We start from the raw sequence: 15663 nt of genomic DNA, 5'->3' as shown, positions 1-15663 counted from the left end.
CCACTCTGTATGATGCATCGAAATGATTTGTCTTACTCACGCTCACGCCCTCAACTCTACTGGCGGAGGCAATAACGGTATTGCACTTAACTCAAATCCACCATCCTTAAATGCCCTAATCGCATCTTCCTCCAATTTCTCACCTTTCTCATTTCCATTTTCACTCGGAAGCAAATAACTCCATGGATCATCATATGACCAACCGGGCGGTACGTCACCCTCAGGTTGTAAACCACCACCGAAAGCACCACCGCCAAATCCAGTGTTCTGCTGCTGCTGCTGCTGCTGCTGCTGAGTGGCTGTAGACCCAAATGCTGAAGAAGTACCAAAAGCAGATGTAGTACCAAACGCAGAAGTAGTGCCGAACGCTGAAGGAGCAGAGGATTGTCCGAAAGCACTGGCGTTACCAAATGCTGAGGTACTTGAGGATTTTGCACCGAAAGGATTGGTCGGGGCGGCAGGAGTAGGAGTAGGAGCGGGTTGAGATTGAGCGAAAGGATTGGAAGGTGTAGTAGATGGATTACCGAATGGATTAGCTGATGTTGAGGCTGGAGCAGCAGGAGAAGTAGCGTTGTTACTGTTTGAGAATGCGCCGAATCCACCACCACCAGAGGCCGGGGTTGACGTAGCAGGTTGACCAAAAGAGCTATTTCCAAATGCCGAAGTCGTCTGTGATGCACTGCCGAATGCACTGGGTTTGGCCGATTGACCAAATGCAGATGAACCGAAACCTGATTGACCAAAAGCTGATCCTGTCGATGGCGCAGTGGCAGATGGAGAAGAGGTATTTCCGAATCCCGAGCTGCCGAAAGCCGACGGAGCAGACGGTGTTGATGTCGAACCAAATGCAGATGGTGCAGAGGGAGCTCCAAACGCTGAAGATGTACCTGGAGGTTTGGCACCAAAAGCGGAGGTACCGAAGCCTGACGTTGGAGTTGACATTTTACCGAATGCCGAAGGTGATGGTGAGGTTGTAGAACCGAAAGCTGAAGGTGTGGAGGTGGCAGCACTGCCAAAAGCTGATCCAGCAGGTTTAGCACCGAAACCAGATTGACCGAATGCCGATCCACCTGCTGGAGTCGTATTGGACGTGGAACCGAAAGCAGAGCCGGAAGAAGATGACGAGCCAAATGCTGATGATCCAAATGCAGATCCAGCCCCAGCAGGTATGGCTCCAAATCCAGATGATCCAAATGCACTTCCACCAGTTGGTGCTGTTGTCGAGCCAAAAGCCCCAGTAGAGGGTTTGTTTCCACCGAATGCAGAGGGTGTAGAAGATGATCCGAAAGAGCTCGATCCAAATGCCGAAGGTTTATTTGACTGTCCAAAAGCACTTTGCCCAAATGCTCCTCCTCCACTCGTACTACTCTGTCCACCAAACGCACTTGGTTTATTCCCTCCGCCAAAAGCTCCACCAGTTCCACCGCTGCTACCGAATCCTGAGGTATTCGGAGCTGAGTTCGAAGAGGGAGTGCCCAAAGCAGCAGCTTCGGAGAAATCTTTGGGTCGAGGATCACCAGGCGCAGAGTTCCCTGTAAATCTGGCGTTGTGTAGTTGTTCGGCGACTTTGTTGGTAGCGGATAGATTGGCGACTGCTTGTGTTATTGTGGAATTTGCTTGGTTCATTAGGGTATTCTCTTCGTTCACCTATTACATTTGTTGATTCTAGTCAGACTCTTGACCACATCAAGCAAGCCAAGCTGTATTGGAAAGGGCAGTGTAGTTACGGTCACTCACATAATCCTGTACTTTTCCTTCCCTTAATGCTATCACGCTCTTCCACCTCAATTCCTCCGGCGAAATGTCATATCCAAAAAATAGGTTGGGCTCATATTTCGCAGCTGCATAGTTGGATACGAAGTAGATGGGCTTTTCTATGGTGAGGTCCTGCCGTATAGTATCTTCACTACGATCATTGCATCACATCCGAATTAGTCGATAATAGTTGGGTCGGCTGGAATGATAGAAACTCACTTGAATTGGTATTTTGAACTTCCATTCGATACACCTCTTGGCTGTACGCCTCCCTGTCCTCGTGGAGGATGGTAGAATTTACATGCAGTCCCAAATCGGCAATAGCTATCATGTGACGGGGGAGGTTAGCAGAATGTAAATGTTTGTATTCCTAGGACTGGACATACCCGTTCATGAATTCACGACAGACCGGAGCTGACATTGTGAACCAACTGACAGGGGAGCGGCTTCTTGAGATTGATAGGGTGAGGTGTCGACTGCGATGGTTCGCCGCCTGTATGCAGTGGATGTATGATGTTTCTCGCGACAAGAACTGGCAGGCTGGCTGTTGGTCTATGTTGGTTTTAGTTCAACTTTTCGAGCCGAAGGTGCTAACTTATGTTTACAGGCTCAAGTATGTTGTGTGACGGAGATCGAGGTATACTCCGTGTACTCGCAGCGAGGGAATCAACACTTGTATTCTAAAATCAAAACCCCCTTTCTTCGCACCCCAGCATACATACATCCATTCCTTCAACAAAGGTACTCCCATTCATCACCGCAGCCTTGGAGCATACTGATGAAGAGCACTAATCTAAGTCGATGTCAATACTGGTCTGTCCACTCACACATACACACAAAGGATGTCCTTACACCTCTCAAGGGTCCCTCTGCACACATTGCTCTGATTGAATGTCTTTTAATCAACCATGCATCGCATTTAGCTCAATCACTTCAAAGGTACTAAGTGTAGCTCCAAGTTATGCCGTTGCTGTAATGAAGACTCTGTAGCTGATGAGATAGACACTTTACCCAAATACATATATACTGACCTCATTTGTTGCAACCTTTCTCGTTCATCCTGCCTCGCGAATCGGCAAAGATGTCTTCAGCTCCCACTAACATACCTTCATATCATCTACCCCCTCCAATCAATCAGTTCCATGATGACTCCTCGTCGAACACTCATTTACCTTCGACTCACCACGCGTTATCCCCTCCAAAGACTATATGGCACACAGGTCGAAGGGCAAGCGATACTGCCTATACTACCGAACAAAGTCATCGTAAAACCCATCCCAACTCCAAGCCAAGTTCTCTTCCTCATCCATCTAAACTTTCTAGAAGAGGCTCATCCCCTCAGAAATCACCTCTACGCCGACTGTTCCATCGAAATATCCTTCCAATTTCACCATCAACCACGTCAACTTTCAGTTCTGCCTCCACTACGAGGTCATACGAAATTTGTCTGTTCGACTATGGCTCTCATTCAGTGATCCGCTTCGAACCTGTCATCTCCTCTCCCCAAACACCCTCTCATGTACTTTCGAACAGCATGGAGGAATCACCAATTACGGGTTACGGAATCGCATGCAGCAAGAAGACTGAGAAGGAGGTGGTCTTAACCTGCAAAAACGATAGGGGAGAGAACGTAGCTAATTTGGAAACTTCTTTCAGAGGTACGTGGATCGGGATAATGGGAGAGGAAGGGAATGCATGGTTAGAAGAGGGAGATAAAGGTTCGGTGAGTCAGAAGCTACATCTTGATGGAGCAATCTACCAATGGTATGTATCCTGGCTTCGACCTTTCTCTTTCTCTGGATGATGCTTTGCTTTGCTAAGATAGCAGTTGAACAGGGCCGAAACGACCGGATTATCAATTCTAGTTGATCTTGAGACTAGACGCAAAATTGCGAAATTGCATTTCAACGTTCTTGCTCGAGATAAATTGGTGATATCAGAAGAAGGGTTGGACAAATTACCTCTTATCATTGTATCAGCTGCTAAAGTGAGCTCCATTTTACTGTATATCTCTGTGTCACATCATGAAGAACGAGAATCTGATCAAGAAATTCTTCAACTCAGTTGTGGTCCGAGCACAATAGTGAACGTGATTTCCGTTTGAAATGATATATCTTCGCAGGACTTCCTCAAGCTCTGTTCTTATCCCACTTGTTGTTCATAACTAGCTGTCTATGTATGATCCTGTATCTGATGACCACACCTTCCCAGTTGGTTGCGGATCGATAATAACTCTCGGGGAGGTAAACCATCCAATGCTCTGAGAGCCTGTTCTGCCCTACGCATAGGTCAAAGGATTACACCCAATTTTGGCCAAGAGAGGTGTCTTGTATGTACCTGATTATCTGGATGTGTCTGTCCCGCGTCGATAATGAATGAACATCTTTGAGGTCGATGCTTTTGGAGAGTTGTTCGGTTCCGACTGGATCTGAGGTGAGCCGATAGTGATGTACATGGGGGCTATTTTTCTTTACTTCTCTAATTTTGCATTTTAGCCCATCCTGCTTTCGGCTGCTCAACGAGGATATAAAAAGAGATTGTGGAAAACGATAATGTAATTTGTGATCATTTCCCAGAAGGTTTCCTCATGGACCTTTACACATCGAGAAAAAGACCACAATTCAGCAATCATGTTTCCGATGCCATTTGAACGATACCGGAATTGCAGCCATTTTTCAAACTTGCTTTCGCTGATGCCATCTTCTCCAGTGCTGTTGACCTGTTATTCGTATGAAAATTGCGTACATACATATGAGCATTTTATCAGTTTCGAGAACATTACAAGCCTTTGCTGTGCCTTGCGTGCTGCCGATAATTCAACTTGGTGCCCGTCGCGGTGTGGAAAGGTAATCTGGAATGTGATTCCAGAAAAGCGATTTGAATGGACAAACTCTTACTCTATCTCTTCTCAAGGTGAATGTGCCACAAGAGAGATGAGACCTGGACCTTTGCTGAGTACTCATCTACTCAAAGTCATTCAGATCATCCTGGCAAACTCCTACCACCACTTCAAGATTATTGATATATCTCAACAATCATGTTCATCATGTCTTGAATACCTCGAGTAATTCGTTCCCTCACCTTCACTCATGAATATCACTTGCGATAGCACGAAAAAGCCTTTCTCTACCCCGTTTTCAATAGACGTGATGGATGGCGAGTACGTGAATGACAGATCCATTGGTTCATGCTGAGGTATGGAATCCAGAAGGTATATATACTGGAATGTGGTCAGATAACCTGAGCAATGTTTACTAATCATCGACCCATTTCCATTTTCTCTTCTGCAAATTCCTACCTCCCATCTTCTACCTATCCTTAGAAGCAGTCCCGCTCTTTCACTCTATTCTCATCTAGTTGATCAACATGATCACCATAAACAAACACGTTCTTTACATTATATTATCATCACGTATCGTTCTGGCCGCTCAGCCATATTTGGGTTGTGTAGATTCTTACTCCGAAGGCGATTTTGCCTACGACATTGATGAGGGCTCAACCTGCTTAGTAAGTCTCCTATATATCTTCCGATATAACAGGTCACTGACTGATCACCTCAACATTATACTGTACCTCCTATTAGGCTACATGTACCGGTCAAGGATTCGCGTATTCATTTACGAATTTCGGCGGCCAAGGGGATTGTGGGTGCAGTAATTCACCTGCTTTACCTCTAGATTATATCGATTCTGGATCGACCGATTCATCATGTACGAGTGGATACCTCGTATGTCCCCGTGTTTCCTTCTTTAGTCTTACTTCCGTGGACTGACAGTCGATAACATATTACATATATAGACACAAAGGACATCTAGTCGATTCGATCATTTAGACTGTACCGGCCCAAACGGTGAAGTATTTTTCGATCAAACAGAAACATTGCAATTCCAAACAATCCAAGAATGTTTCGATAATTGTCAATCGTATACTTTTGCCGTGGCAAGACCTAATCCTGAAACGCAGTATTTCTCTTGTTTCTGCGGTAACGATCAAGGTGAATTTCAATATACTCCACAAGTATGCGATGCGAATAGCGAATACATCTATCAAGTTGCAGGTGAATCCCCTTCGGAGGTGGTTGGTAGAAGACGATTGAACGAGAGAAGGGAATTGATAAGACAAAGGAAGATGGCGGCTGCTGGTAAGGCGCCGAAATGCCCCAAGGGATTGACTGCTTGTAATGTCCCAGGTGTTGAGGATGCCTACGAGGTGAGTTCATCTTTTCATGGATTGCCATACAGCATGATCAGACTGACTTGCTTCGCTGGGTTAACGTTTAGTGCATTAATACCGATGTGGAACTTGAATCTTGCGGAGGATGCGTCCATGCCAAGTTCGGGGAGAGCCTCATGGGTAGATCCAAGGGAAGGGGTGTAGAGTGAGCTTATACTTCTCCATTCTGTGCTTGACGAATGATGACCGCTGATCAACTCTTGATCCCAGTTGCACGACTCTGCCAGGAGTAAGCCTCGGAGCATCCACTTGCTACGAAGGCCAATGCGAGGTATACGGCTGTAAGAAAGATTGGTATTGGAAGAATGGGGCATGTGTGAAGAGGTAGTAAATCGATAGATAGATATCAAATGGACACTATATGTGCAGCCTGAATCACTTCCGTTGATATTATAGAAGATCATGATGAGCAAGCAACTGGCATTCCGAGAGAGTCAACCAAGTTAACGTACATTTGGATGCGATACGCGTAAAGAGAAGGAATGGAAACCGAAAATAAGCCTAAAGAACCCTGAGCTACACCTGGAAAGTTGTCTCACGCTATCAGTACGGTAGATCACCTCACCTCTTCTCCCCAGGCATACACCATTGCTCTGTGAGTAACCTTGATGTTCTTGAATGTACTAACTGTATATTTTCCACCGTCGACTATCAATTCAATACCAGGTTCATTGTTCCAACTTCGACCCTATCAGAGATTCAGTACAATGTTGGTGAAACAACTCTTGAATTTTATCGCGTTAGTCACGCTCGTCCGTGCACAATCCTTCATAGGATGCGTGGATAATATGCCTAGCGATACCAACGAAGTGGAGATCGAGGGTGATTGTCAGGTAAGTCGAGTCGAGCTCCAAACGTTTTAACCGCTCAGGATGCTAAACACAGTGGTGTACTGCTTTTCGTCGCGCAGAGTACATGTAAAAATCAAGGATACGAATACGCTTTCTGGTCAGCTTTCGAAACGGATTGTCAATGTGGGAATTCACCACCCAAGACGTTCATGTATAATGTCGCTCAAGATGAATATGGGAAATGTCTACCTTATGATCGTGAGGTGAGTAGAATAAGAAGGATTACTTTCCTTGTGTGAATGCACTCCCTCATGGTTGACAAACATATTGGCTTGTTAATCATGGGGACTCTCATGAATTGACGATTACTTATGTTCTTTTTGTTATGTATAGGTGACCAAAATACACGTTCCATTACAATTCCACCTTTGCGCCAAAACCATCGAACTGTCGTCCACAAAATTGGTCAAAGCAACTAGTACGATAGTCGGTACGATGTCAGAATGCTTCGACCTTTGTCCTGAAGCGGATTACATTGCCATTGCCCCCCAATGGGTCAAAACGACATACGAATGTAGATGTGGTGGAATGCCTATATCTTACAATCCGATGATATGCGGTGAGGGTACCTTTTATGGTTACTCCAACCCATCTTCCAAGGGGAATAGAAGGAAGGGTACGGCAGGGAAGAAATCGAAACCGCAGAGGTTGGGTAAACAGCAGGTGGAGAAAGTGGAGAAGGGGGAAGGTAGACCGAATAAGTATTATGGAGCTCTGTAAATAGCGTAAGGATTCAGTCCTTGAGGGACTGGACATTAGATGGATAATTTGTATATGTCATTGATTTTTGATAGAAGGTCTGTACATTTGTTAGCTTCGAGGCTAACTGCCTTCTGGGCTCATATAATAAGTTACAACTCCCTTCTGCACAATTCTGGGCTATATAAGTGGTGTATGTATACATGTTAGTCTGTCTTTGACTGGTCATTGCATTGGTCCTGCTCGTCATCATCCCTGTCCTCATCGCTACTGTTACCGTGATAACCGGGCGCAGCGCCATGGTTACGTGACCTCCACTCTCACTCTCAACTTCAAATCGACTCATCAGCAATCATTGAATCCTCCTTTCTCTCCATCTCACTGACTTGACCAGATAAACATGTACTCCCACACTCATATACTGAGGCTGAGTCGAGCTAGACCTCCAGGATCTATCCGTCTGTACGTTAGATATACATCATCTGCCACAAGAGCTGTGGAGGAAGATGCCCCCTTCACAGGATGGAGTGTACGTTCCCCTCGAGATGTGAGTGCGATCTTTTGTTTCATTCAGTCGGACTGTTACTGACCGCGTTGTAGCTGTACAATCACCTGTCGAAGTATGTCGTAGGTCAGGAGAAAGCCAAGAGGACACTGTCTGTTGCGTAAGCACATCTTCCCTCCAGGCAATATCTATACTGACAGTTGATATAGCGTGTTCAATCATTATCATCGTATATCCCCTCGTCTACCTCCTCGTGAATCCCCCCCCCCTCCCCCTCCGCCACCAAGACAGTCTCCACCTATCATCCTTGATCCTCCCAGTTCGACGTCCACATCCACCCGACCAGTATGGGACCGACCTAATCGGCGGGACGACCTGGACCCGATGACGTGGGATCCAAGTAGAGCAGGCAGTCAGATCGAACGGGACGCTACCAAGGTGACAGGTGCAGATGGGACGGATCCCACCCTAACACATGATTTGCTCACACTCCGATCAAGAGAGGGGCAATGGGGTGAGCCTGCTATCTTTTCGAGAGTAAGAGAGTGTCATAGGCTGACAGGAGAAATCAATAGCTCGAGATGGATATTTCAGTGCAAAGCCTCCTCCGCCCTTACCGTCTCTATTAGGTCAGACAATGAAGAAGCGCAAGAACGATCAAGGAGGTAGAAAAAAGAAGGAGACGATTGGAATTGAGGTGGAATCTAGATCATCGAGTTTCGCAGAAGAGGAAGTACCAGGATCAATCGAGCCTCAAGAAGAGGTGGCGATTGAGAAGAGCAACGTTTTGATGGTGTGAGTGATATCTTCTGTGTTTTATTCAATATGACTCATCATAATCTTCTGCAGTGGTCCCACTGGAACAGGTAAGACCCTGATGGCTAGAACGTTGGCAAAAATACTAGATGTCCCGTTCGCGTGAGTGACCGGCTCATATCGACTAATGACGCAGGGATAGAATAGATGCTGATGTACTAGGACGATACTCCTAGCTCATGCGACGCTACCACTTATACTCAAGCGGGATATGTAGGAGAAGATGTAGAGAACTGCGTGTTAAGGTTATTGCAGAATGCAGAATATGATGTGAACCGAGCAGAGTGAGTTTGTCTGTGTTCTTGACAGACGGCATTGACAAATTTGATACTCATGCTGATTTCCATGCTCATATGCAGACTCGGTATTATCCACATCGACGAGATTGACAAGCTCGCTCGAAGGGGCGGGGGCGACTTTGGCTCATGGGGTGGAGCAAGGGATGTAGGAGGAGAAGGAGTCCAACAAGCTCTATTACGATTATTGGAAGGTACCACATTAACATTACAAGCCAAAGGTCCAGCTATATCTTCAACGCCACCTAGTCCACCCAGCTCATCCAACCATCTTGGTGGGGCCGGACCAAGCTCACCTGGGACTACTTTAGGGCCAAAAGCAGAATCGAAAGCTGCCTACGGTGATCCGCCAGGATGGGATCCGAATAACCCAATGAATAGAGGTTTGGGAGGAAAGAAATCTGTCAGAGAGGGATTACCAGGATTCAGTAGTGGTGGTGGATCTCCTGGTAAGTGTCTCGCCGCAGGGGTGATCAGGCGAAGCTGATTCATATTGATTGTTTGTTGGGATGCTCAGGAGGAAAAGGAGAGACTTTTGTGGTTGATACATCGAACATCCTCTTCGTTCTATCTGGAGCGTTTGTGGGGCTAGATCAAATTGTAAATAGACGATTAGGCAAAGGGGTAAGTCCATACACATTTTTCATGGAGAGAAATAGCCACCATGTACAGATAGGCTGACAGATTGAACAGTCAATAGGATTTGGTGCCCCTTTGCCTAAAACACCTTCTACTCCCGTCTCCACCTCAACCCTCCCTTTGACAGGTCTCTCGACACCTGATCTAACAACATACGGATTAATACCCGAATTCCTAGGTAGATTACCAGTGATTTCAGTGTTGTCTCCTCTTACATTAGAAGATATGATACGAATCCTCGTCGAGCCCCGCAACGCTCTGATAAAGCAGTATCAAGCGTTATTCGAGAAATACGGATCACAATTGAGATTTACGGATAAAGCGATCAAGGAGATTGCGAGGAAGGGTTTGGAAAGAGGTGGTGGTGCGAGAGGATTGAGGAGTATTATGGAAGAGAGATTGGGTGATGCGATGTTTGAAGTTCCTGGATCGGTGAGTGTGCCCCTGCTTCATTCACACTGTGTCCCAGATGACTCCGCAGTGAATTTCATATATGAAGATGGCTAATAAAGCACTTCCTCGATCAGTCGGTCAGATACTGCCTGATCACCGAAGCTGTCATCAAACAGCAAGAACCTGCGTTGTATTTCTCCCGAGGCCAGCGGATGGGCTTCTTACAGGCTATAGAAGATGAAGATGGGGTTAATATCACTGCTCAGGAGATTGAAGATTCGGAAGAACCCGAAAGGCTGAGTGCAACTGGGTAGAACAGTTAGTTCACAAAGCTCGCCTGATTCTCAGTATACATCATATGTCTGTTTTGTTGTATAGTAGATCTTGATACGATGCGTATATGTACTCCTATGATCATATCCCACCTTGATCTTAAGGGACTAAACCATACACCAGTTTATGGTGCAAAACATTGACTAAAGAGTAGGCCAACTCGGATCGATAGGTTGCAAGTCTCCTTTACCTCTGAATTCCTCGACTATATCAGCCTGATCATTCAATAGGAATCTGGCAGTTTGAGAGTCCCCAATTTTGGCTAGTCCACGCCATCGCTCGAAATCTTCTGAGTTACGTTTATCCCCATGTGCAGATTCCGGTTTGGACCAATCTGTGACAGGAGAATGCTACGTTATTTGGACAGTTTCCTTAGTTAGATAAGTGGAAGTGAGACTCACGTCCAATCGAGAATGCTAAGAGGGTGGTGATCTTCTTATTGGGGATATCGTAGACCAACGAAACGATACTACATAATATGTTGACCAGGTTAGTACGATCGACATAAACCATTATAATCAAGTTTAACAGTGTAACCTACGTTCCAGTCTCTTCCCTATTTGATATTCAATCCAATACAATACAATCCATACTTATCAGCAAAATCAGTTTCAATAAGATAGAAGAGTAAGCCCTACTTACAACCAGTTGCATTGCCATAGTTCCCCGGGTCGAATACATTGATAATCTGCTTTTTGGTAATTATACCTTCCAGCCTGTATCCATCCTTCCTTTCAATAATCTATCTCCCAATCGTAACCAGAGGAGACTCACCATGGGTCCACCGTGTATCGCATATGCTGAGGAGGTTGGAGCGGTCAAAGAGGAGGTGAATATGAGCTTATTTCGTCACTCGTTTCGAAATGTATTGAATATGTCTTCACTCACTTATTCGATCTTCATGAGAGAACCACCTACAACGACATCTTCCTGTCAGCTCCGAAGCTCATTCGCATGCTCATGAATACAGCGGCTCGCTCACATCTCATATCGCCATTTCTCGGGTGCGCCCGTCTCCGGATTCTTAGCATCGTAATCGTAGAGCAGATGTAGGTCTCTATCATTAGGAAATTCCGCGGTCAGCACCAACTTGACAATCTGTTGTATGACATTCCCATTCAAGATAGATCACTCACCCAATATCCTTCTTCCACTGCTCTTGGACAGCTTGATTACCTTCCGGGTGGATCATATCCCCAAGTCTGTACTGGTACTCTAGCTATCTGAGATATGACTATTCAATTGAAATATTACTTAAGGAGAACGAGCATTCCTGGCATATGAATACCACCGTATGTATGTGTGTACATCTGAAGAAGTTGAAAGCATTCGTAGGCAAGTCGGACGTCATTCTCCTCGCTCGATCGGTTATTGTAGGAAGTTGAGCTTCAGGGTAGATATGTAGATAGGGCTATTTACGGTGATCCCCTCTTTGCCATATTAGCGATAAATCGACTAAGAAGGACAATTGTTGTACCAATATACATCCCTGAGCCATATTTTCTCTATATACAAATACACACAGGCCATATCTTGTCCAAACTCTCGCTATCTATAGATTCAAATTCTATCAAAAAGGGTTTTGCAGGCTATCTTCCCTCTCCTGTTTTCCCTTACCTTTACCTGAACCGCCCTCCTCTTCGTCACCATAAGGGTTTTGTAGACTCTCTTCCCTCTCTTCGTGTCTGCGCCTATCATTATTTTCGTACAAATGATGATCCTCCATACTAGTCGTCAGTCCTTGGACACCCCCTGCAGATGCTGATGGTCCAGAACTTGCATGATTATCCCCTCCTGAGCTCAAAAACTCTTCCCATTCTCTCCTTTCACTCTCTGACATCGGCTGACCATCCGACCCCATCGCATCGGGAGGAACCAGTCCACTCTCCAAGGGAGCCTTCTTCTCTTGTGGATAAGCTGTAGTTGATCCTGCCACCACACCTATATCATCCGAATAAGCAGGGGGGAATTCTTCTGTCTCCGCTCGAGGCGGAGCATCGTCATATCCCGGTACGAGAGTGGACGTCGCTGAGGGAGGTGGTGGTGCGCCAAGTGGAGAAGGGTGATGTGATTCGATACGAGCAGGAGGTAGAAGATGGTCAGGCGGTAGCCCAGATGGGGCATCATACCGTATGGAGGAGGGTGAATCGACCATATCTTGACCATCCATCGCATCGGAATAACGCGATTGAGAAGAATGTTGTAAGTGCTCGAGATTGGGTCTATTGGGATTCCTACCAGGTAAAGGTGGAGGAACTAGTCTACCGCCTTTACCTTTCGTCATTCCTCCGGCATGTTGTGGGACAGGAGCGACAAGTGGTAGTGGAGGTGAATTGGTTCTTGAGGGATTATGACTTCCGGCTTGAATCGCATGATGGATCCTTTCCGTTTCGGGGTCACTCTCATGTTCGTGGCCGTCGGTCTGATCTGGTGTAGGTGGTAATTTGAGTGTTTCACCTTCGTTCAATTGTAGATCGGTTGACTCCTGGACGACTATATCTAGCGAATCCCCTTTGAGCGATTGAGCTCGCCCGGTCTCGGCATCTTTCAGAGCTGACTGAAGAGAGGCTGCCTCAATGGGGACTTTGACTTTGCCGGATAGCTGAACAGATATATGGAATCAGTCACTTGTCCCAGACATGTCTTCACCAACAATGACGAAGGAGATCAATAAGATTGAAAGATGTGAAGTGTGGCTGTATATTGAGGGATGATGCCGGACAGTTCACTCACAATATCTCCGGCTTTGACTCCTGGCCAGTGATACATCATTCCATTCTCATCGAATCTCTCTACGAACACCTGCCCGACCACTTCTACACCGGCATACACACCTCTACTTTTGACATAACTAAACAAGGGTGCACGTTCTTTGCCTGCTTCTACGGCTGCACCCGCACCGTACGGTCCAGCAGCTACGGCCAGTTCCGCTCCCAGTGTTACCTTGTGGGTTTTGAATGAGTCTAAGGCTTCTTGAGTACGGATGACGAGGACACAGTCGTAGACATCAACTCCGATAAGGAACTATAAGGATCATCAGTGACTGCGGCCAGCCAAGGACATGCAGAGAGGGAAGACTGACCCCGGCTGATAAGTTGTTGGGCGATATACTTGCAGGAGCAGACCATGCTGCATTAAGCATGTAGCGTCAATATCCAATAATACCTAATCGGGACAGCCGTGCTCACATCCGTCAGGTAATTTCGCCACAACCACCCCTGCGCCACCTGCACCTCCGAACGGTGCGAAGCCCGTTCTCATCGAAGTGAATATCGCCAGACCTTTCGCAGAAGCTATTACTGACGGTGGGATCTTACGGATGACCTTGACTTTCTTCTTCTTCTTAGTGTCGTCAGGTGAAGATGGGTCGGGCTTCTCTTTCTCCTCGGTGACTATTCCGTCGACTGTGCGGACACGTCAGCGGGTGAACGAGCAGTGACAGAAGACTATGTGGGAAGGATTTCTCGTGCATACGAGAGTGTTATAGCAAACAGAGCAAGGAGTGAACACATCTGGTACAGACGAGGTGGGGAATACAGGAAGGATTGCCTCTGATACGAGAGAGATAAGGCAATGTTGAGATGAAGGAAGAGAAAAGGATGATCTCTCCCCAAATTCAGAGCCATGTGGTGCATCTGACAAGTGCCAGGTGCAAGTCAATAATCCCCACTCACCAGTGAAAGCTCTTAATATCCTCGCACACTTGTCCATCTCCTTGGGAAAGTCACCCGTTACAGGCCAAAACGCTTCCGTACCGAATCTCTTCTCTGCTATGTCATTCACCCTCCCACCGATATTATCAGAGATCTTGACACCTTTGTCCATCGCTTTCTTACCCCATACTGCTCCCCGGGCTTTGACCTTGTCTTTCCATGTGGGTGTCGAGGGGTCAGACGCAGAGGGGGTGGTGGGTCGGGTGGAAGGTGCCGAGGCGGCGGGCGTACGGCGAGGTGGTGGGTCGAATGACATGGTGCTGTAGTGTGTTGAGTGTATTCGGGAATTCGATGATCTCTCAGATCTTCGCTTGGCTCGTCCTTTACGAGTTCAAATATGATGTTGATGTGGATGATGATTGATGTGAATCCGAGTTCTTTTAAACGTGCCCACGTCATGTTCTGGTGTTTATTTTGTCTCCGCAGCTTCCGACGGAATATCCGGCATCAAGGATGAAGCTGTGCATTCCTTCCTTTTCATCATCATCATCTCTATTTGCATAGCAGATTGCTATGTCGTTCCAGGTGTGATGAAACTGTCAGGCATGCAGTATGACAGCACTCATGAATAGCAATAAATGTAACAATAGGTGACTGACATGCACAGCCGAAGTATCTCATGATTCTTCACCACATCACCATCTCTCCGGTCGCCGAGAATCTCTCTGTGCGTGAGTCCGTCCGACTCTCAAGACAGATTTTCCCTCTTCCCCATCACATCTCATAGCTTACAGTCTCACATACTGTAGATACATGTTGCCTTTCTTTACGTTCAGATCTACAAACCTTCGAGCATATCGCATCTTTCTGAGCCTTTCCTACACATTCTCTCCTCGTCGGTCATTCACTATGATGGTCAACAGGAGCAAACGGATGATATTCACATATAAGATCAGCGCTGTAATCTTCAGTTCAGAGTGATACTCACAATCACAGCTCAATGGCAAACCCTCTTGATCACCCAGGTCATGCCTACAATACCCAATAGTACCATCTGGTTTATACCTCCCAGTTGAGCTACACCAGCTGAAGAAGTTCCACTTGCACTTGCGCTTGCACTACCTAGAGCAGCCGGAGCGGAGGTGGTGGCAGAGGCAGATGCAGAGCCGGATGTGGTGGTGGATTCATTCGCAATTGTACGGATGACACACCCATTGCCTGGCGTATTGAACGAACAAGTCCCATTGGCAGGTGGATTATTATATAATTCCGTAGCCTCGGTGCCGTTAGATACGAGACAGTTGTGCATCAATAACCCTCCGGAAGTATCTATCGTGATATTCGAGCCGAAGTGGCCACACACGTATTCTGCACAGGTGGAATTGGCGAAGCAGCATATGCTGTCCGTACCCTCTGAGGGAAGGTTGGGGCAAGACCAGGCTGTTGTCATGATACTTGGAGTTATTAGTCGATGGATGTGATGGGAGGAA

The 15663-nt window shown here is 46.5% G+C and overlaps 8 protein-coding genes across 8 annotated transcripts; 4 read left to right on the top strand and 4 right to left on the bottom strand.

Moving 5' to 3' along the window:
* Positions 1-42: 42 nt before the first annotated feature.
* On the bottom strand, positions 43-2176 carry L199_002612 (uncharacterized protein; the record flags this gene model as incomplete). The annotated part of the gene is made up of 4 exons (XM_064888352.1): positions 43-1647; positions 1738-1906; positions 1975-2079; positions 2142-2176. The coding sequence occupies 4 exons, from the start codon at positions 2174-2176 to the stop codon at positions 43-45; spliced, it is 1914 nt and encodes a 637-aa protein (XP_064744424.1).
* A 660-nt stretch (positions 2177-2836) lies between these two features.
* Positions 2837-3864, top strand: L199_002611 (uncharacterized protein; the record flags this gene model as incomplete). Its single annotated transcript, XM_064888351.1, has 3 exons — positions 2837-3519; positions 3592-3742; positions 3820-3864. The coding sequence occupies 3 exons, from the start codon at positions 2837-2839 to the stop codon at positions 3862-3864; spliced, it is 879 nt and encodes a 292-aa protein (XP_064744423.1).
* A 1257-nt stretch (positions 3865-5121) lies between these two features.
* Positions 5122-6316, top strand: L199_002610 (uncharacterized protein; the record flags this gene model as incomplete). Its single annotated transcript, XM_064888350.1, has 5 exons — positions 5122-5262; positions 5339-5482; positions 5554-5964; positions 6036-6133; positions 6199-6316. The coding sequence occupies 5 exons, from the start codon at positions 5122-5124 to the stop codon at positions 6314-6316; spliced, it is 912 nt and encodes a 303-aa protein (XP_064744422.1).
* Positions 6317-6695: 379 nt separating this feature from the next.
* Positions 6696-7559, top strand: L199_002609 (uncharacterized protein; the record flags this gene model as incomplete). Its single annotated transcript, XM_064888349.1, has 3 exons — positions 6696-6821; positions 6899-7042; positions 7173-7559. 3 exons carry the CDS (start codon positions 6696-6698, stop codon positions 7557-7559), a joined length of 657 nt encoding a protein of 218 aa, XP_064744421.1.
* Positions 7560-7938: 379 nt separating this feature from the next.
* On the top strand, positions 7939-10501 carry L199_002608 (uncharacterized protein; the record flags this gene model as incomplete). The annotated part of the gene is made up of 10 exons (XM_064888348.1): positions 7939-8085; positions 8139-8203; positions 8253-8557; positions 8619-8838; positions 8893-8961; positions 9036-9143; positions 9219-9604; positions 9673-9779; positions 9849-10226; positions 10322-10501. The coding sequence occupies 10 exons, from the start codon at positions 7939-7941 to the stop codon at positions 10499-10501; spliced, it is 1965 nt and encodes a 654-aa protein (XP_064744420.1).
* A 162-nt stretch (positions 10502-10663) lies between these two features.
* Positions 10664-11712, bottom strand: L199_002607 (uncharacterized protein; the record flags this gene model as incomplete). The annotated part of the gene is made up of 8 exons (XM_064888347.1): positions 10664-10854; positions 10922-10989; positions 11062-11076; positions 11163-11236; positions 11295-11320; positions 11409-11434; positions 11503-11577; positions 11657-11712. The coding sequence occupies 8 exons, from the start codon at positions 11710-11712 to the stop codon at positions 10664-10666; spliced, it is 531 nt and encodes a 176-aa protein (XP_064744419.1).
* Positions 11713-12090: 378 nt separating this feature from the next.
* On the bottom strand, positions 12091-14489 carry L199_002606 (uncharacterized protein; the record flags this gene model as incomplete). Its single annotated transcript, XM_064888346.1, has 5 exons — positions 12091-13122; positions 13254-13544; positions 13603-13649; positions 13709-13924; positions 14195-14489. The coding sequence occupies 5 exons, from the start codon at positions 14487-14489 to the stop codon at positions 12091-12093; spliced, it is 1881 nt and encodes a 626-aa protein (XP_064744418.1).
* Positions 14490-15170: 681 nt separating this feature from the next.
* L199_002605 (uncharacterized protein) lies at positions 15171-15623 on the bottom strand (the record flags this gene model as incomplete). Its single annotated transcript, XM_064888345.1, has 1 exon — positions 15171-15623. One exon carries the CDS (start codon positions 15621-15623, stop codon positions 15171-15173), a length of 453 nt encoding a protein of 150 aa, XP_064744417.1.
* Between the last annotated feature and the right edge of the window lie 40 nt (positions 15624-15663).

This window comes from Kwoniella botswanensis, chromosome 1 (genome assembly GCF_036426115.1).
Source record: "Kwoniella botswanensis chromosome 1, complete sequence".
NCBI lineage: Eukaryota > Fungi > Basidiomycota > Tremellomycetes > Tremellales > Cryptococcaceae > Kwoniella > Kwoniella botswanensis.
The sequence above is the reverse complement of the archived record's forward strand: the minus strand, read 5'-3'. Positions and strand labels throughout refer to the sequence as shown.